Consider the following 15,992-nt stretch of genomic DNA (forward strand, 5'->3'; position numbering starts at 1 on the left):
TCAAAATATTCAAGTATTTCCTGACATTGCTAGAAATAGTCAACTGTGGAGGAAACAATTTGTGTTGTTAAAACCAAGACTTTTATCCCTGGGGGCTGTATTTTTTTTTTTTAATTGCCCTGCAAATGTCTGGTTATGTATCAGAAGAATAAGTTTATATTTCAAGATCCTTCCCATCTTGAGAAATTTCTTGTGGATAAGGGGACTTGATGTGTAGTGATAATGTGAAATGTATGAGGTGTATATAAGGTTTTTTCAAATTAATTCTCTCCTATGTTTTAATTGTTACAGATTTTTCTTTTGGTACCTTTTTTAGGTTTTGCTTGTTTACCAAAATATTTAGGAACTTCTCTATTGGATACTATACTTGGTAAATATGGATAATATGCTTATTATGCTTGATATTCCAACTGTTGCTTTATGGATACTATCAATGTATTTTGTTAAAATCGAATAAAATATTAATTAAAAAAAAAAGCATCTAAACTACAACTGCCCATTGATTCTCATTGTGTTATCAAGAACTATGAATTGGCAGATTTGCAAGGGGCAGTCATTGACCAGCTTACTGCTTCCAAGCGAGGCGGGGACATTCCATTGTCCTTCATGGTTTAAAATTAATAACTTGATTGGCCAGCTTTATTATACTGATATATCCTGATTGGCTGGCTTGTGATACTTTGTTTTGTTCAAATAGATCCGTAAATGTAAGTTGTATCAGACGCCGTAAAAAAAATGACTGACAGACCTTGCTGAATTTGACAGACTGTGCTGATTGAAGCCACCCCTGATGCAGATGTTATAAATACATTGAAACACAGCCTGTGTTTGGTTACATCATTGGAATGATTGTTTTATATAGCTGATGCAAGTACATATATGGGACAACTGTCATGGTTCCCCTTTTGAGATAAGTGCATTTATTGATTGACTGGCTTTAGTGTTATAACATGTATAAGAAAAATGTTTAAAATAAAATAAGCAAAAAATGTATAATTCATCAGACAGAACTACTGAAGAAGAGCACTGGAAACATAATTGTATTGGATGGACTGACCAGTGATTATAATATTGTGTGAAATTTAGCAATACCAATGCTATCCACAGCTATGAGGTCAAAAGTACAATGACACATGTATGCGGTGAGAAAGTTTCTTCTGAAAAGATTTAGAGATTTGAAAATTTAGAAGTGGTAAGAAATGTATTGTAGTGTCTTCTTAATTTCTTACCTCTTTAACTTCCAGCATCTGGCAAGTTCAGAGTATCCCAGCCCAGCATTGCTGAGATACTATGAAATTAATATTAGAAAGCTACAAGTGGCCGGCAGCGTTTTATACTTATCAATGCAACACTTATGTCATTTTAAAGCTTAGAAATGGCTATAGTGGTTAAAAAACTCTGAAAAGTCTTTTGCCTGTCCTATGACAGTAAAGCCATAAGAAATAACCACTGACACTAAACCTTCACTCCCCCCACCACCTCCCTGCCTCCCCCCTTCCCAGCAAACTCCAAAGTAATCTGTTTATCTGCTCGGGATTGGCATTACCATAGGTCCACCTTTTTTTTTTTTTTTTTTTTTAAATAAGGTCAGTCGATCAGTCAGTCAGAAAACTAGATATAAACTGATAATGAAAAAAACCCTTCAATGTAAGCCTACCTCAATTTGTGTGTTATTGTCGTGTCCTTCTTCAAGCAGCAGGTCTGTGAAACCTCCAGATTCTGATGCGTCATGTCCAAAACTGGCTCGGTTTGTTCCAACTGATCTGAAGGATTCCAAATGCCTTTTCCACCTGTGACTGTATAAGCTCAGGTCCATCAAAATGTTCTCCTCCATCCAAGAAGTTGGAGCCACCGTGTAAAATGCACCTATTTAAAAGACAAATAAGCTATGATATAAATTATTATTTACCAATAGTTTTACAGTTGCATAACCCAGCTGTTCTGATTTTTCTGCAAGAATGAATCGAGATCAAAAAATAACTGGTAAAAAGATTATACATTTTTGTTGTTTGATTCTTTTTTCAAATTCCTATGCTATAAGAATATATTTGCCAATTACCTGTTCTTTTTAAAAATAAATCTGTACATACTGAGAAAGTTTAAACCTCTACCATCTCAGGTGCACAGAAGAAATTATTTTTCTGCTTAGGGTTCCTATACTTGTTTTAAATATAGAGTAATCTGAGTAATCCTCTTCTGCAATTTCCAAACCAATTTGATCAACGTACTAAGTGCCAAAATATGTCCTCTGAAATTACCTAGTTAAGATATTTTGAATGAGTTTGTCCAGTAATGAAATATAATAACAAAGCTTCTCTAGCCTATTTGCATTATTTTGTTTTGCTGGTCCATGCAAGGAAAGATATATCCTTGAAGAGTCTGAGATATCAGGTTTAAAGTGATGCTAGTTAGGTGACATATGCCCCTGAGGACTGTGAGCATTCAAATGTCAAGGAAATTCTGCATTTTCTATGTTCTTGAAAACCAAATGAATCTTCCTAAATTGTGCTATCATTTGTATATTTAATTTCTCCTGAACATATGAAAAGAATGTGTGAAATATGTATACTTACTTCATCCCTAGAGAGGGAAAAGCTGTAGTGGTGATGGTGGGGGCAGAGAGAAAGAGAGAATTAGCAGGAGGTAGTGGAACAGAGGACGTTGATGCACATTTGCAAGAATTTTCGATGGCCTGCATGTGTAAAATCTGGGGATAACACACGTGGCTGGGCCGTGCGTGCACTGAGCGCATTTTAGAAAGGGCCCGGCCATGTACGTAACATCCGGTACACGCACAAGTGAAAGGCCATCAAAAATTGGCGGGCTAGGGAGCAGGTTCTGGGCAGGGAGATCCGGGAAGGGGCCCTGCCGGGACAGTCCCGGGGAAGTGCGCGCCGGCCGGCTGACAGCACACAGAAGTTACTTCTGCTCTGAAGAAGCAGTAAGTATAAAAACAAAAGAATTTGGGGATAGCTAGGGTTAGTTTAGGGATTGGGGAGGAGAGGGGAAAAGGGAGGAAGGGTAGGTAAGGGTATAGGAAAGTTCCCTCCCAGTGCACACCTTAATTGGAGCAGATTTGGAGGGAACTGGGGAAGGCCCTTTTGTTTCTCCGCCCATTTCTTTCGAAAATTCCCTCATTGTGTGCATTACAGGACACCCACCCACACATGCATTCACAGATTTTAAAGTCCAGCACACATGCACGCGGGCGTGCACAACGCACCAGGAACCATGCGCACATGGAAGCACCTGCGCTTCTTTTAAAATCGACCCCATTTTTCCCATTATCACCACCACAGCTTTTCCCCCTCTAGGGATGACCCTAGCATTCTTCCTTGTTCTTCCTCCCTGACCCCAGTACTCAGTGCTTGCTCCCATCCCTATATAAGTCACAGCTCCCTAGAATCACAGCTGCAGACTGAGCTGTGTATGCTGGATCCCCTCTCTAGTTTCTTCACACTTACTTACTTATGCCCCTTACTGAGGAAGGGGCATAGCTGGAACAGTTAACAGAGATGCCCAGTCTTTCCCCAGAAATTAATGCAAAATTCCCTGAATCTCCACATGGAATCTGCAGTGTTTTGAGGTATTGCTATTTTTTAAGGTTACCACAGGTAAACTGTCAAAAACAGTGTACACTATACATTGAACTGTAACATGTGATTTGCTTAGATAATTCCCTGCAAAGCATCAGCCTGATCAAAGGTACATATTGATAGGAGCTATATCCCTTTCAGTTGGATGTGTGTCTGTATATATATCTTCCCATTCTATATCAGCCTAAAGTGAAAAGGTCAGTGAGCCCAGGAGAACCACCTTCTAAACCTAATCCAATATAGAACCTTCTTCCCTTGTGTAGCATCACTGAATGGGTGAAAAATCCTGATCCCCTTCTAATGGTTCTGCTTCTAGTACAGATCTCTTCCAAGAGATATCCCCCACCACAATCCTCTTTCAATAGCTCTCCATTCAATTCTCCTTCCAGCTAAGCCCCTTCCCCTGAAAACATTCCAACAGATCTTCCTAGCCTAATACTTTTCAAAAGGAAGCCTCCCTCGTAGTTCCAGTTTCTCTGGTATCCTCCAAACTTCCCACAAGCCCTCTCCACTCACCCTAACTTTCCAGCAGGAGGAATGCCTCCAACATCTTGCCAGTGGTAAGTTGGAGCTGAAACGACAGCACTCAGCTCTGCTTTATTCTTTGACCGCACATTGGACATGTGTAGGTCAAAGTGTTAAGCAGCACTAAGCAATACCATTTCAGAACCAGAGAAAGAGCTGCCAGGAGATAAAAGACACTTTTCCTGCTGATGAGTTGAGAAATGAAATGGGGGATGGGGGGGTTTAAAAAGGATTGGGTTGGAAGAAAACTGTGGTGGGGGAGATGCTGCATTGAGACTTGGGGCTTCTATGTTGCTACAGGGTAGGGTAGGTGGTGGTTACTTTTGAAATGGGCCCAGAACTCTCCTTTCTCGACGTTAGTTTACTGCGAGCACACTAACCCTGCCATGCAGTTTCATTATACTAGCAGGGAACAACAGCTCTAGATACTAGGAGCTAAAATTTAATGTATTAAATTTAGCTCCTTATTGCACTGGCTTTGTAAATAGCTTGATAACAACTAATGAGAAGATTGTCATGGTATTTAACTTTTTAGGATATGTGGGTATAGTAAGTTTTACCATGTGTGCATTTGGCCCAGAGTTTGTGTATTTTGCTCATGGCAGTGATCTAGTGGATCACCAAGTTCTTAGCATGCAGCATAAATATGCTTATCAAACACACTAAAAATAGCACACCTTTAGTATGCAAACCCCAGTGTATATAATATTAGAGAAATATGGAAGAAGCTTCACATGATTGTACAGCAATTCATTGTCAATAATAAAAGCAAAGCAGAAAAACTGATGAAGAAATTTTCTTGGTCCGCTAATTGGGCCTAGATAACCTATCAAGTCAATAGCATAGGCTTGTGTTCGGGAAAGTTGCCCGAGTAAATTTACTTTGATAACATTGCCAAAGTATTCAGCGGAACATCCCCAGATAACTTTAAGGCAGGCATTTTTCTGACCAGACTTACCCAGCTCATTTTAGTTGGAGGGTGCCGAATATCAGTGCTCACCGCTAAAATTTTAATGCTGTACCCAGAAAGCTTACATTCCTACCTCTTTACTGGCTACATTTTGCAAAGGTAATGAGTTATCTAGAATACATTTAGTCAGGGAACGGGGAGAAATTTTAAAATCTTGTTTTTTTGTCTGAGTAATTCCAAAAGTTACCCATACAAAGCCATTTAATATTGATTTCACAGTTTTTATAAATTTGATAATCCAGAAATGCCTGGAGCACTCACTGAGGAGCTGCAGAGAATCCCTATTTCTTTTCTAAATTATCTCCTTCAGGAAGCAAGGCAAGAAGACAGTACTACAAAGCTTGGTCAGCTCCATTCTTGCTGAATGTTGTCAACCATGGTTCAGAAAACCCACTGAAATTATCAAACCTGTTGAGGGAGATTAATGAAAAGCCTATAGCCACACAATTCTAACATAACATGAAAAGTGCAACAAATTAAATTACAGATGGGTTGACAAGTTGTAATGCAAATCGACAGCAGAATGATTGAAACCACTAAAATAGCATTAGCCAACATTATTCAATAACAGATTGCTGTAAGAGTAATTTAGTATATTCATCATATCCTCCACGTTAGTTGTTTTACTATACTGGAAATTACGTTGACACATTTAGGTTACAATAAATGATCATAATCTGAGATTTCTGGGATAAGACGTAGTATTAGAAGAAGATAACCTATCTGTGTCCAGACAGCAGTCCCTTAGGGATACAGAGTGGCTTGCTGAGGAAGCAACTGTATACCGTTTTGCACTCCAGTGAGCTGCATCCCTCAGCTGTATAGATAGACGTGAGATTCTGATCCTGACTAGAGATAGAGGTAAGATTAGTCAAGAAAACATGTGCAAGAGGGTATGCAATGGGATGGAAAATGATCAGCAAGGAGAAATAGGTGGCGTTCTCCTTTTACCTCAAAGAGGGACTTCCTTGATAAAACCCTTGGTTCAAAGACAGAGATATGGTTCATATTCGAAGATCTCTAGACGTTAATAGGATAGTGCACTTCAGAATGCTATAGCATGTGTGAAATTCATCCACTCTCTTTTCTTCCTGACAAGTAATTACTCTATATTAAGAAGTACATTTTCAAAAGGGTTTTGCGTGTAAAAATAGTAAAAGGTAGATTTTAAGAGCCACGTGCGGGAGCAAATGTGCGCGTGTTTGGCGGCACGTGCAAATGGACGTGCTGATTTTATAACATGCGTGCGTTTATGCGTGCATGTTATAAAACCAGCTAGCCGTGCATACATGCATGCACAATTTTACGGGTCTCCAGCACGTAAGGGGGGGAATTTTAGTAGGTATGCTCGGCGACGCAATAGGCCTATTTCCCAGTGCTCTCCCAGTTTGCTCCAGTAAAGAAGTGGACTTCCTAAACCCCCTACCTAACTTGCCTCCCTTTTACCGTTCTAGCTCTGACCCCTAAAACCCCGCTGATTACCTTTTTAAAATTATTTCGCTACTTACACGTTGTCCATAGCAGAAGCAAGTTATGTGGTTGAGGCATCCCAGCACAAGCTAGAGCAAGGAAGTGATTCATGGGTGCAGGCACAGCCCACCCATGCCCTGCCCAGACCACGCGCACGACCAGTCCCTTTTTGTCAAATCGTTTTTATCCGCCTACCGGGAGATACGCACATGGCTGTGGGCCTTTTAAAATCCGCTTGGCCGAGTCACACGCGTTTCTCCCGGTTTTGCCATGTGTAGGGCTTTTAAAATTTGCCTTTATGTGAGTAAGTAGTATGTACTTCCACATATGCTATTTTATAAATATCAAGAGTATGCTAGTATTTTTTATTTCATGTGCACATTTTACCAGTGGAACAAAGGAGCAGTCTAGGGGCCTTCAAGGCGTGGCTCCGAAGCACGCACGGTAATTGCTATTTTGTAACAGATATACACATATACATTACCAAACTTATTTGTACATTTTTTCACTTGCTCATTGGCTGGCGCAAGTGAAATTGGGCTTTTCTGTTGGCTGCATTTTTTGGGAGGGAGGTTTGGGTGAACTGGTGGGGATTCACTTGCAAAAATTAAAGAATCCGTAGCTCTACATCAAATATCCGAATACGTTGAAGAGAACAATATATTACATAACAATCAACACGGTTTTAGAAAAGGTCACAGTACAGAATCTTTGTTAATATCATCCTTCGACTCAATTATCCGAGGCTTTGATTCCAATTCCAATTATATACTAGTTTTACTTGACATATCAGCTGCGTTTGATACGCTAAACCATGACATTCTACTAACCACACTATCTCAAATTGGCATTACAGATCTTGCACTACAATGGTTTTCCTCATTCTTATCTAATCGTAAACAAAGAATCACTGCTGGCCCTTATTACTCTGACTGGTACACCACCAAGTCCGGTGTACCACAAGGCTCCGCACTCTCAGCTCTCCTATTTAATCTTTACTTACTACCCCTCTGCCGCCTTCTTGCTGGACTAGACCTCAATTTCAAAATTTATGCAGACGATATACAATTCACCATTCCTTTTACCGACTCCTGGTCAAAAACTTTCGGTTTGTTACAGTTATACTTATCCACAATCAAAACATGGCTTTCACACAATAGACTCAAATTGAACACAAGTAAAACAGAATTAGTCTACTTATCCACTGTACCTGATTCAGTTCATCGACCTCCACCAACCTTCATTTTTCAAAACCAATCCATTAATATAAAACCATATGCAAAAAATCTAGGTGTATTGATAGATTCAAAACTGACAATGACTGACCATATATCAGAACTTGTAAAAAAATCTTTCTTTAAGATATATATGGTAAAGAAACTTAAACCACTCCTTCTTCCCAATGACTTTCGACTAATTACCCAGGCTTTAATCCTATCCTCATTAGATTACTGTAATGCCCTCTACCTTGGTTTACCTCAAGCAACAATACGACCTTTACAACTAATACAAAATGCAGCTGCACGCATGTTATACAATACACCCCGGTCAGAACACATTACCCCAGTTTTACAACACTTGCATTGGTTACCCATTACATATCGTATCACCTACAAGATCCTGACTACAATACACAATCTACTTTATAATGCTAATTCCATTTGGTTATGTTCATTACTACGAATTTACAGACCCCCCAGACAACTCCGCTCCCTCGATAAATGTATTCTTGAAGTACCTACAATAAAATCCATAAGTCTAGCACTAACCCGCAAACGAGCTTTTTCTGTTGCTGGTCCACTACTCTGGAACTCATTGCCCGATCATATTCGTCTGACAGCTAGCCGTACAGAATTTAAGAAACTATTAAAAACTCACCTTTTTACTCAAGCATATAATTTATATTAAACTCACTATATCACATGTCCTTGGTATTTTGTTTGATTTTTATGAATTTTTAATTTGTTTGTATATGTTTTATGATTTGCTCTGTTACTGTGTAATATTGCTTATGTATGTACCCTTTTGTAAACCGCCTAGACGGATAGTTCCCTACCCATTGTGCGGTATATAAGCATTGTAAATAAATAAATAAATAAATACTCTCCGGATTTCACTGGCACTTAAGGACCTACATTTCTCCACCATGGCGCTAGTAGACTCTGGCGCCGGTGGGAGTTTCATTCTTCAAGACATTGTGGAGAAACTCCATATTCCTCTGCAACTTTGTCCTACACCATTGATTATATCCTCCACTCATGGAGACCCGCTACCGGGGAGGATAACTCATCAGACTGTTCCTCTGGAGTGTCACATCGGACCCAAACATTGCGAACAAATTTCATTTTACGTTATCCAGAGGGCCATACACCCCGTTGTATTGGGAATCCCTTGGTTGCAACGGCACAATCCGCAGTTTGATTGGACAACCCTGAAACTCCTGCGATGGGGAACTGCTTGTCAAGAGACTTGTCTTCAGGAACCCATGCCTACCGACAGCTACCTATGCATTACACGACTCGAAGGGCTACCTGCACAGTATAGCCAATTCGCGGATGTCTTCTCAAAAAAAGCTGCGGAGATTCTGCCGCCTCATCGAGATTTTGACTGTGCCATTAATCTTGTTCCAGGGTCCTCTCCTCCCCGAGGGAAGGTCTATGCCCTATCCGCTTCAGAGAATCAGGCTATGACCAGTTATATTCAGGAGAATTTACAAAAAGGGTTCATTCGACGCTCTACCTCCCCGGCCGGAGCTGGGTTTTTCTTCGTGGGAAAAAAAGATGGAACCCTTAGACCCTGCATTGATTTCCGTGGACTCAATGCTATCACCATTAAAGATCGCTACCCATTACCTTTGATTGCCGAACTCTTTGACCGTTTACAAGGGGCCCAGATATTTTCCAAATTAGATCTCAGAGGGGCCTACAATCTTATCAGAATTTGCGAGGGTGATGAATGGAAAACGGCGTTCAACACGAGAGACGGACATTATGAATACCTGGTTATGCCGTTTGGACTGACTAATGCCCCTGCAGTATTTCAAAACTTTGTCAATGAAATATTCCGAGATCTGCTTTATATCTGTGTTGTGGTCTACTTGGATGACATTTTGATCTTCTCGGCTAATTTACAAGCTCATAGACTACACGTCATTCAAGTATTACAGCGGTTAAGAGAAAATAAACTGTATGCTAAGATTGAAAAGTGTATCTTTGAAAAGGAGTCTCTACCTTTCCTGGCCTACATTATATCTAAAGAAGGATTTCAAATGGACCCGGCTAAGCTAAAATGCATCAAAGAATGGCCTCAGCCTACTGGACTGCGTGCGCTTCAACGTTTTTTAGGTTTTGCTAATTACTACCGCAGTTTTATTCAGAATTTCTCCAAAATTACTGCACCCTTGACTGCCATGACTTGCAAAGGAGCTAACAACAAGATCTGGCCTGTGGAGGCCGAGGAAGCCTTCCAAACCCTTAAAGACTCTTTCCTTCGGCAGCCCTGTCTTCGGCATCCCGACCCCAAGCGTCCATTTTTTATTGAAGTCGATGCCTCCGCCGAAGGAGTTGGGGCCGTCCTGAGTCAGACTAGTACATCTGGAGCTACGCATCCTTGTTCATATTTCTCTAAAAAATTTTCTGCAGCAGAACGTAACTATTCCATTGGAGACAGGGAGCTGCTGGCTATTAAGATGGCGCTAGAAGAATGGAGACAGTGGCTAGAAGGAGCCGAACATCGTATCATCATCTTTACGGATCACAAAAATCTAACGTATTTGCAGCAAGCTCAATGATTAAACCCACGTCAAGCCCGTTGGGCTCTCTTCTTCACTCGATTCAATATGGAAATACGTTATCGCCCTGCCGATAAGAACGTTAAAGCTGACGCCTTATCCCGTTCATTCACTACTGAAGATATTGTGGACTCAGAACAGCATATCATTGACCCAGCCCGTATTATCCTGTCCGCTACCTTCACGGTGCCACCCGGAAAAACGGTGGTACCTAAGCGGCTACGCAATAAAGTTTTGGCTTGGGGTCATGATTCCAGACTGGCAGGACACCCGGGACGACTGCGAACACAGGCGCTGTTACAACAGTATTATTGGTGGCCAGAGATGCATATGGATATACGGGCTTATGTGGACTCTTGTCCAGTCTGCGCTCAACATAAATTTCTCACCAGGAAACCTTGGGGCTTATTACAGCCATTGCTTGTTCCCACCAGGCCTTGGACGCATATCTCCACAGATTTTATAGTTGAGCTTCCCGCTTCTGAGGGCAATACTGTGATATGGGTGGTGGTGGATCGCTTTTCTAAGATGGCCCATTTTGTTCCACTTCCCTCCCTCCCGTCTTCCCCACGACTGGCTCAATTGTTCATGCTCCACATCTTCTGTCTCCATGGCCTGCCTCAACATATCACCTCGGACCGGGGACCGCAGTTCACGGCTCGCTATTGGCTTAACCTCTGCAAAAAGTTCCAGATTTCCTTGGATTTCACTATGGCGTTTCATCCGCAGGCCAATGGTCAGGCTGAACGCACTAACCGTACACTCAAACAGTTCCTACGGTTGTATGTTAACTCTCGTCAAGATGACTGGGCTTCTCTTCTCTCCTGGGCAGAATTTTCCCACAATTCGCATGCTGGGACCTCTACGGGAGCATCTCCCTTTCAGATTGTCTTCGGTCGCCAACCCCGTCCGCCTTTGCCTGTACCGTTACCTGTGCCTTCGCCTGCTGCTCAGTTGACTGCTACCCAACTGAAACTACTTTGGGCCCGTACTCAACAGATGTTACTGAAAGCAGCCCGCTCCGCGAAGAAATTCACTGATCCGCATCGACGTCGGGCTCCGCAATTCCAGTCCAGGGAGAGAGTATGGCTCAGCACTCGGCATATCCGCCTGAGGGTCCCTTCTATGAGACTGGCTCCTCGATATATTGGTCCGTTTCCAGTGTTGAGACAACTAGGTCCGGTAACCTATCAACTTCGGTTACCGGCTTCCTTGCGTATTCACAATTCTTTCCATGTATCTCTTCTCAAGCCCTTGATCCTCAGGTGGCCTAGTCGGAAACCACCAGAGCCAGTGCACCATCAGGCCGTGGAAGAAACGATCTATCAAGTGTGAGAGGTCTTGGATGTGCGGAAACGGGGTGCCACTTGGGAGTATCTCCTAGCATGGGAGGGATTTGGTCCGGAGGAGAACTCGTGGGAACCAGCGAGGAATATCTTGGACAAATCCTTGCTCACTGACTTCCATTCCAATCACCCTGGTAAACCCAAGCCTTCTCGGGGGCGGCCTAAAGGAGGGGGTACTGTTAGTTGCCGCGGCAGACCGGGACCGGTGCCGGGTGTCATGGCCGCCGGCCGCGGTCAGCCGCGACATAGGCAGCCTAAGGGGCAGCTTGCATGACTCACCCGGTCCGTCGGGGGGTTGTTGCGGTGCTCTATGGGGACATGCGGTTCTTCCTGCTCCTTCCTTGCCTGCCGCTGTCTCCGAGCCGGGAGCGAGGCTCCGCGGTCATCTGACTCCTCCCCCTGAGCCCCTTAGGGCCGCGCACGCGGCTGAAGGAATTTCTTAAAGGGGCCATGACAGGAAGTGTCATGGCTCCCTTCTTAAGTTCCTCCCTCTGTTTCCTGTACTTAAGGCAAGGGCTGAGCAGCCAGCCCTTGCCTTAGTATTGAGGTTCCTGCTTAGAGTGTGTTCCTGGCTCCTGGTTCCTGTTCTTCATCCCGTCTTCTCTCCTGCTCCGTGGACTGATTCTTGGCTTGAACCTGGTACGGCTTTGGACCCTTCTCCTGTCTCGACCCTGGTACTGCTTTGGACCCTTCTCCTGTCTCGACCCTGGTACGGCTTTGGATCTTTCTCCTGCTTTATACCTGGACTGGATTCGGATCTCGCTGGTATTTTGAACTTTGGACCGGACCTGGACTTCTCTTTGCTTCCAACCTCAAGACTGTCACGACCTGCTGGAGGCGCCAGCCGCCACGACCTGCAGGAGGCGCCTGCATCCAGACCTTTTACAGTCCTCCGAGGAATCGCCTAAGTCCCAGCGGCCGGACCCCTACGGGCCTCTCCTGGGGGGGTCGCGTGCTTCCAGGGTGAAGACTTCTAGCCAGAGTCCTCGGTGTACCAGGCCTTGCCCTTCGACGGTAGCCATTACCGCGAAACAAGGGTCCACATTTTCATAACAATTACAATGCAAAAGAGGGAGTACTGAGATTTGATTAAAAGCAACAACAAAGAGAGAGGTTTTAGTTTTAATTAATTAATTTATTTTAAATCTTTTCTATACAGTCGTTAAGTTACATACCATCACAACGGATTACAGAAAGGCACATAAATTAATGTTGGTAAATGTATAGGGTAGTACATTCTAAACAAGTGCCATTAAGGTCCGGTTACATAATTTCATAATAAATACTATTTGATAAATGTGATAAATCTTGTCCTTTTATACATGTATCAAATTTATTTACAAGTATAATTCTTATGAACTGTATATTTTCTCTTACGTTAGCAGTGAGATAACATAATAAAATCCGCACATATTGAGATAAGTGCTGTATTCTGATGTTCTACTGCCTGCTCCATTTTACTTTCTATTATCTGTTCTCTTAGTAAAATGCTTGTTTAAAAAGCCAGGTTTTTAAACTTTTTTTTAAAAGGTTTGAGGTCTCTTTGTAATCTAATCTCTAGTGGCATGGTGTTCCATAGTATAGGTCCTGCTAAGGATAATGCTCTTTCTCTAACTTGGGTCAGTCTTGCTGTCCTGACAGAAGGGACTGTTAGTAGGGCTTTGTTAGCTGATCTCAGGTTTCTATGTGGGACATGTACATGTAGTGCTGTGTTCAGCCATTCTGCTTTTTCGTCATGTATTAATTTATGTATTGTGCATAGTGTTTTGTACTGTATTCTGTGCTCTATGGGTAACCAGGGTAATTCTGCTAGTGTTGAGTATTCCTCCTGCAGTGTTTTGTAATATTTGAAGTGGTCTTAACGTTGTGTATGGTAATCCTAATAACAGGGCGCTGCAGTAATCGGTGCTTGCAAATATAAGTGCTTGTAGCACTGTTCGAAAGTTTGTAGGTGTTAGTAAGGGTTTTAGTTTCCTGAGAAACTAAGGCAAAGATATTCTGCATATCAACTGGGAGATGATTCAGAGGAATGATGCAAGTAGAGGGAAGACCTCAAAGACTGAAACTGCCTGTCTAGAATAAGGAAAATTAAGGAGACTATGATTAAAATAGACTGAGCATGAAAGGAGTTACTATGAAATGAAGGATGAAAAATAAGTAGCAGAGCAATTTTACACTGGCAACAATACTTTTTCCTTTATTTACTTATTGACAATATTTGTCCCTGTGATTACAAAAAATGGTCATATACATTCTGTTAAAATTCTCTGTCCTCATCAACTGTTTGCTCATATATATCTGCTTTATCTTAATTTGTCAGCTACTGGCTATTTAATATCAGAAAAAATTATACATATATATATCTGTATATCTATATCTATCTATATATGTGTTTGTGTGTGTATGTGTGTATGTATATGTGTATATATAGATCTCCACTGTTATACTGTAGATTTTCTATTTATATATCTATTTATATACGCGCGTCCCAGGGACTTTGCGCACGCCGGCGGCCTATGCAACATAGGCGTGTCAGCGCACAATTCCACTACGCGCATAAATCCAGCTGGATTTACGCGTGCAGGGCTTTTAAAATCAACCCCATAGATATATCTATTTATATATAAATAGATATAAATAGATGTATAGATATATAATTATACCACCTACATATATAATCTATATATCTATTTATATATAGATATATAAATAGATACAGTGTAACTAAAGAAAGATCATTCTCCCTCACTCTGTGTGTGTGTGTATATATATATATAGATCTCCACTGTTATACTGTAAATTTTATATCTATTTATATATAAATAAATATATAGGGGTAGATTTTTAAAGTTATCCGTGGGCATTGTTCTACGCCCGAGATCGGGCATAGAACAAATCTACGCCCGATTTTATAACATGCGCGTGCTGCCACATGCATGTTATAAAATCCAGGGTTGGTGCGCACAGGGGGGGTGCACAATTGTGCAACCTGTGCGCGCCGAGCAGCCTGCCTCCATTCCCTCCGAGGCCACTCCAAAATCGGAGCGACCTCGGAAGGAACTTTTTTTCCGGCCCCCCCCCCCCACCTTCCCCTCCCTTCCCCTACCTAACCCACCCCCAGCCCTAACTAAATTCCCCCCCTACCTTTGTTAAGAAAGTTACGCCTGCCTGAGGCAGGCGTAACTTGTGCGCGCCGGCGGATTGCCGGCGTGCCATTCCCCGGCCCGGGGGCTGGTTCGGAGGCCTTGACCATGCCCCCGGAATGCCCCCAGGCTGGCACCACACCCACAGCCCCACCCCGGGAATGCCCCAGAATGCCGGGCTACCCCAGACACGCCCCCGACACGCCCCCCAAGCAAAGCCCCGGGACTTATGCACGTCCCGGGGCTTTGCGCACACTGGCAGCCTATGCAACATAGGCGCGCCGGCATGCAAGTCCCCTGCACGCGTAAATCCAGCTGGATTTACACATGCAGGGCTTTTAAAACCTATCCCATAGATATTTAAATAAAATAAATAAATAATAATAAAAAAAAAAAATGGAAAAATTGCATTTCCATGGATTTTTCTCCTGTGTTTTATAACAAAGTCAGTTTTCCATTATTAGTTTTTCGTTATAACATTGAAATTCTAGGAAAAATAAAATATAAACTGAAAATGAAGGGCCCTAATTCTAGGGAGGCTGATGTTCAGCACCACGTAGCTGGATAAGTAAGGGCATATTCAGCTAAGTGCCACATTTAGCAACCTCTACTTTTTCAGGTAAGTGCTTAACTGGTTAAATATTTACTTATCTGACTAATTTAGCCAAATAAGTGCTGATATTCAGACTTATCCAGTTAAGCTGACTGGATAAGTTAGACCTGCTGAACAAGTAGGTCAGAAGTTAGCTGGATAAGACTTATCTGGTTAACTATTGATTTTTTTTAGGGATATTTACAGCCCTGATGCTGAATATCCTGTGTGAGTTAGCCGGATACATCTTTTTTTTTTTTTTTTAATTTAATATTTATTGAATTATAACATTAACAGAAGAAAATGATATAAAACAAGAATACAAGTAATATATCAAGAATTATTCCTTTGCATAATTTTCAATAGTTACAGTCCACGTCTAGGAAATGAAGAGAAATATTGCTCACACTGCATCTCTCTTTCTTTTACAACCTTTTCCCTTACAGCCAATTTAAGATTTATCCCTAAGAAAACGTTCCAAGTGTGCTGGGTCCAGAAAAACAAATGTATTATTTTGAAACATTATTTGACATTTACAAGGACATTTTAAGAAGAAGCTG

At 42.0% G+C, this 15,992-nt stretch overlaps 1 protein-coding gene across 3 annotated transcripts in view; it reads right to left on the reverse strand.

The window, feature by feature from the left end:
* The window catches only part of PLXDC2 (plexin domain containing 2), a 968,372-nt gene that overhangs the window by 615,547 nt on the left and 336,833 nt on the right, over nt 1-15,992 (reverse strand). For all 3 annotated transcript variants that reach the window (XM_029588733.1, XM_029588732.1, XM_029588734.1), the window contains exon 2: nt 1,658-1,866. In XM_029588733.1, the coding sequence (XP_029444593.1) occupies nt 1,658-1,866 (209 nt within the window). The remainder of the gene's footprint in view (nt 1-1,657; nt 1,867-15,992) is intronic.

Source organism: Rhinatrema bivittatum, chromosome 2, assembly GCF_901001135.1.
Source record: "Rhinatrema bivittatum chromosome 2, aRhiBiv1.1, whole genome shotgun sequence".
Classification (NCBI taxonomy): domain Eukaryota; kingdom Metazoa; phylum Chordata; class Amphibia; order Gymnophiona; family Rhinatrematidae; genus Rhinatrema; species Rhinatrema bivittatum.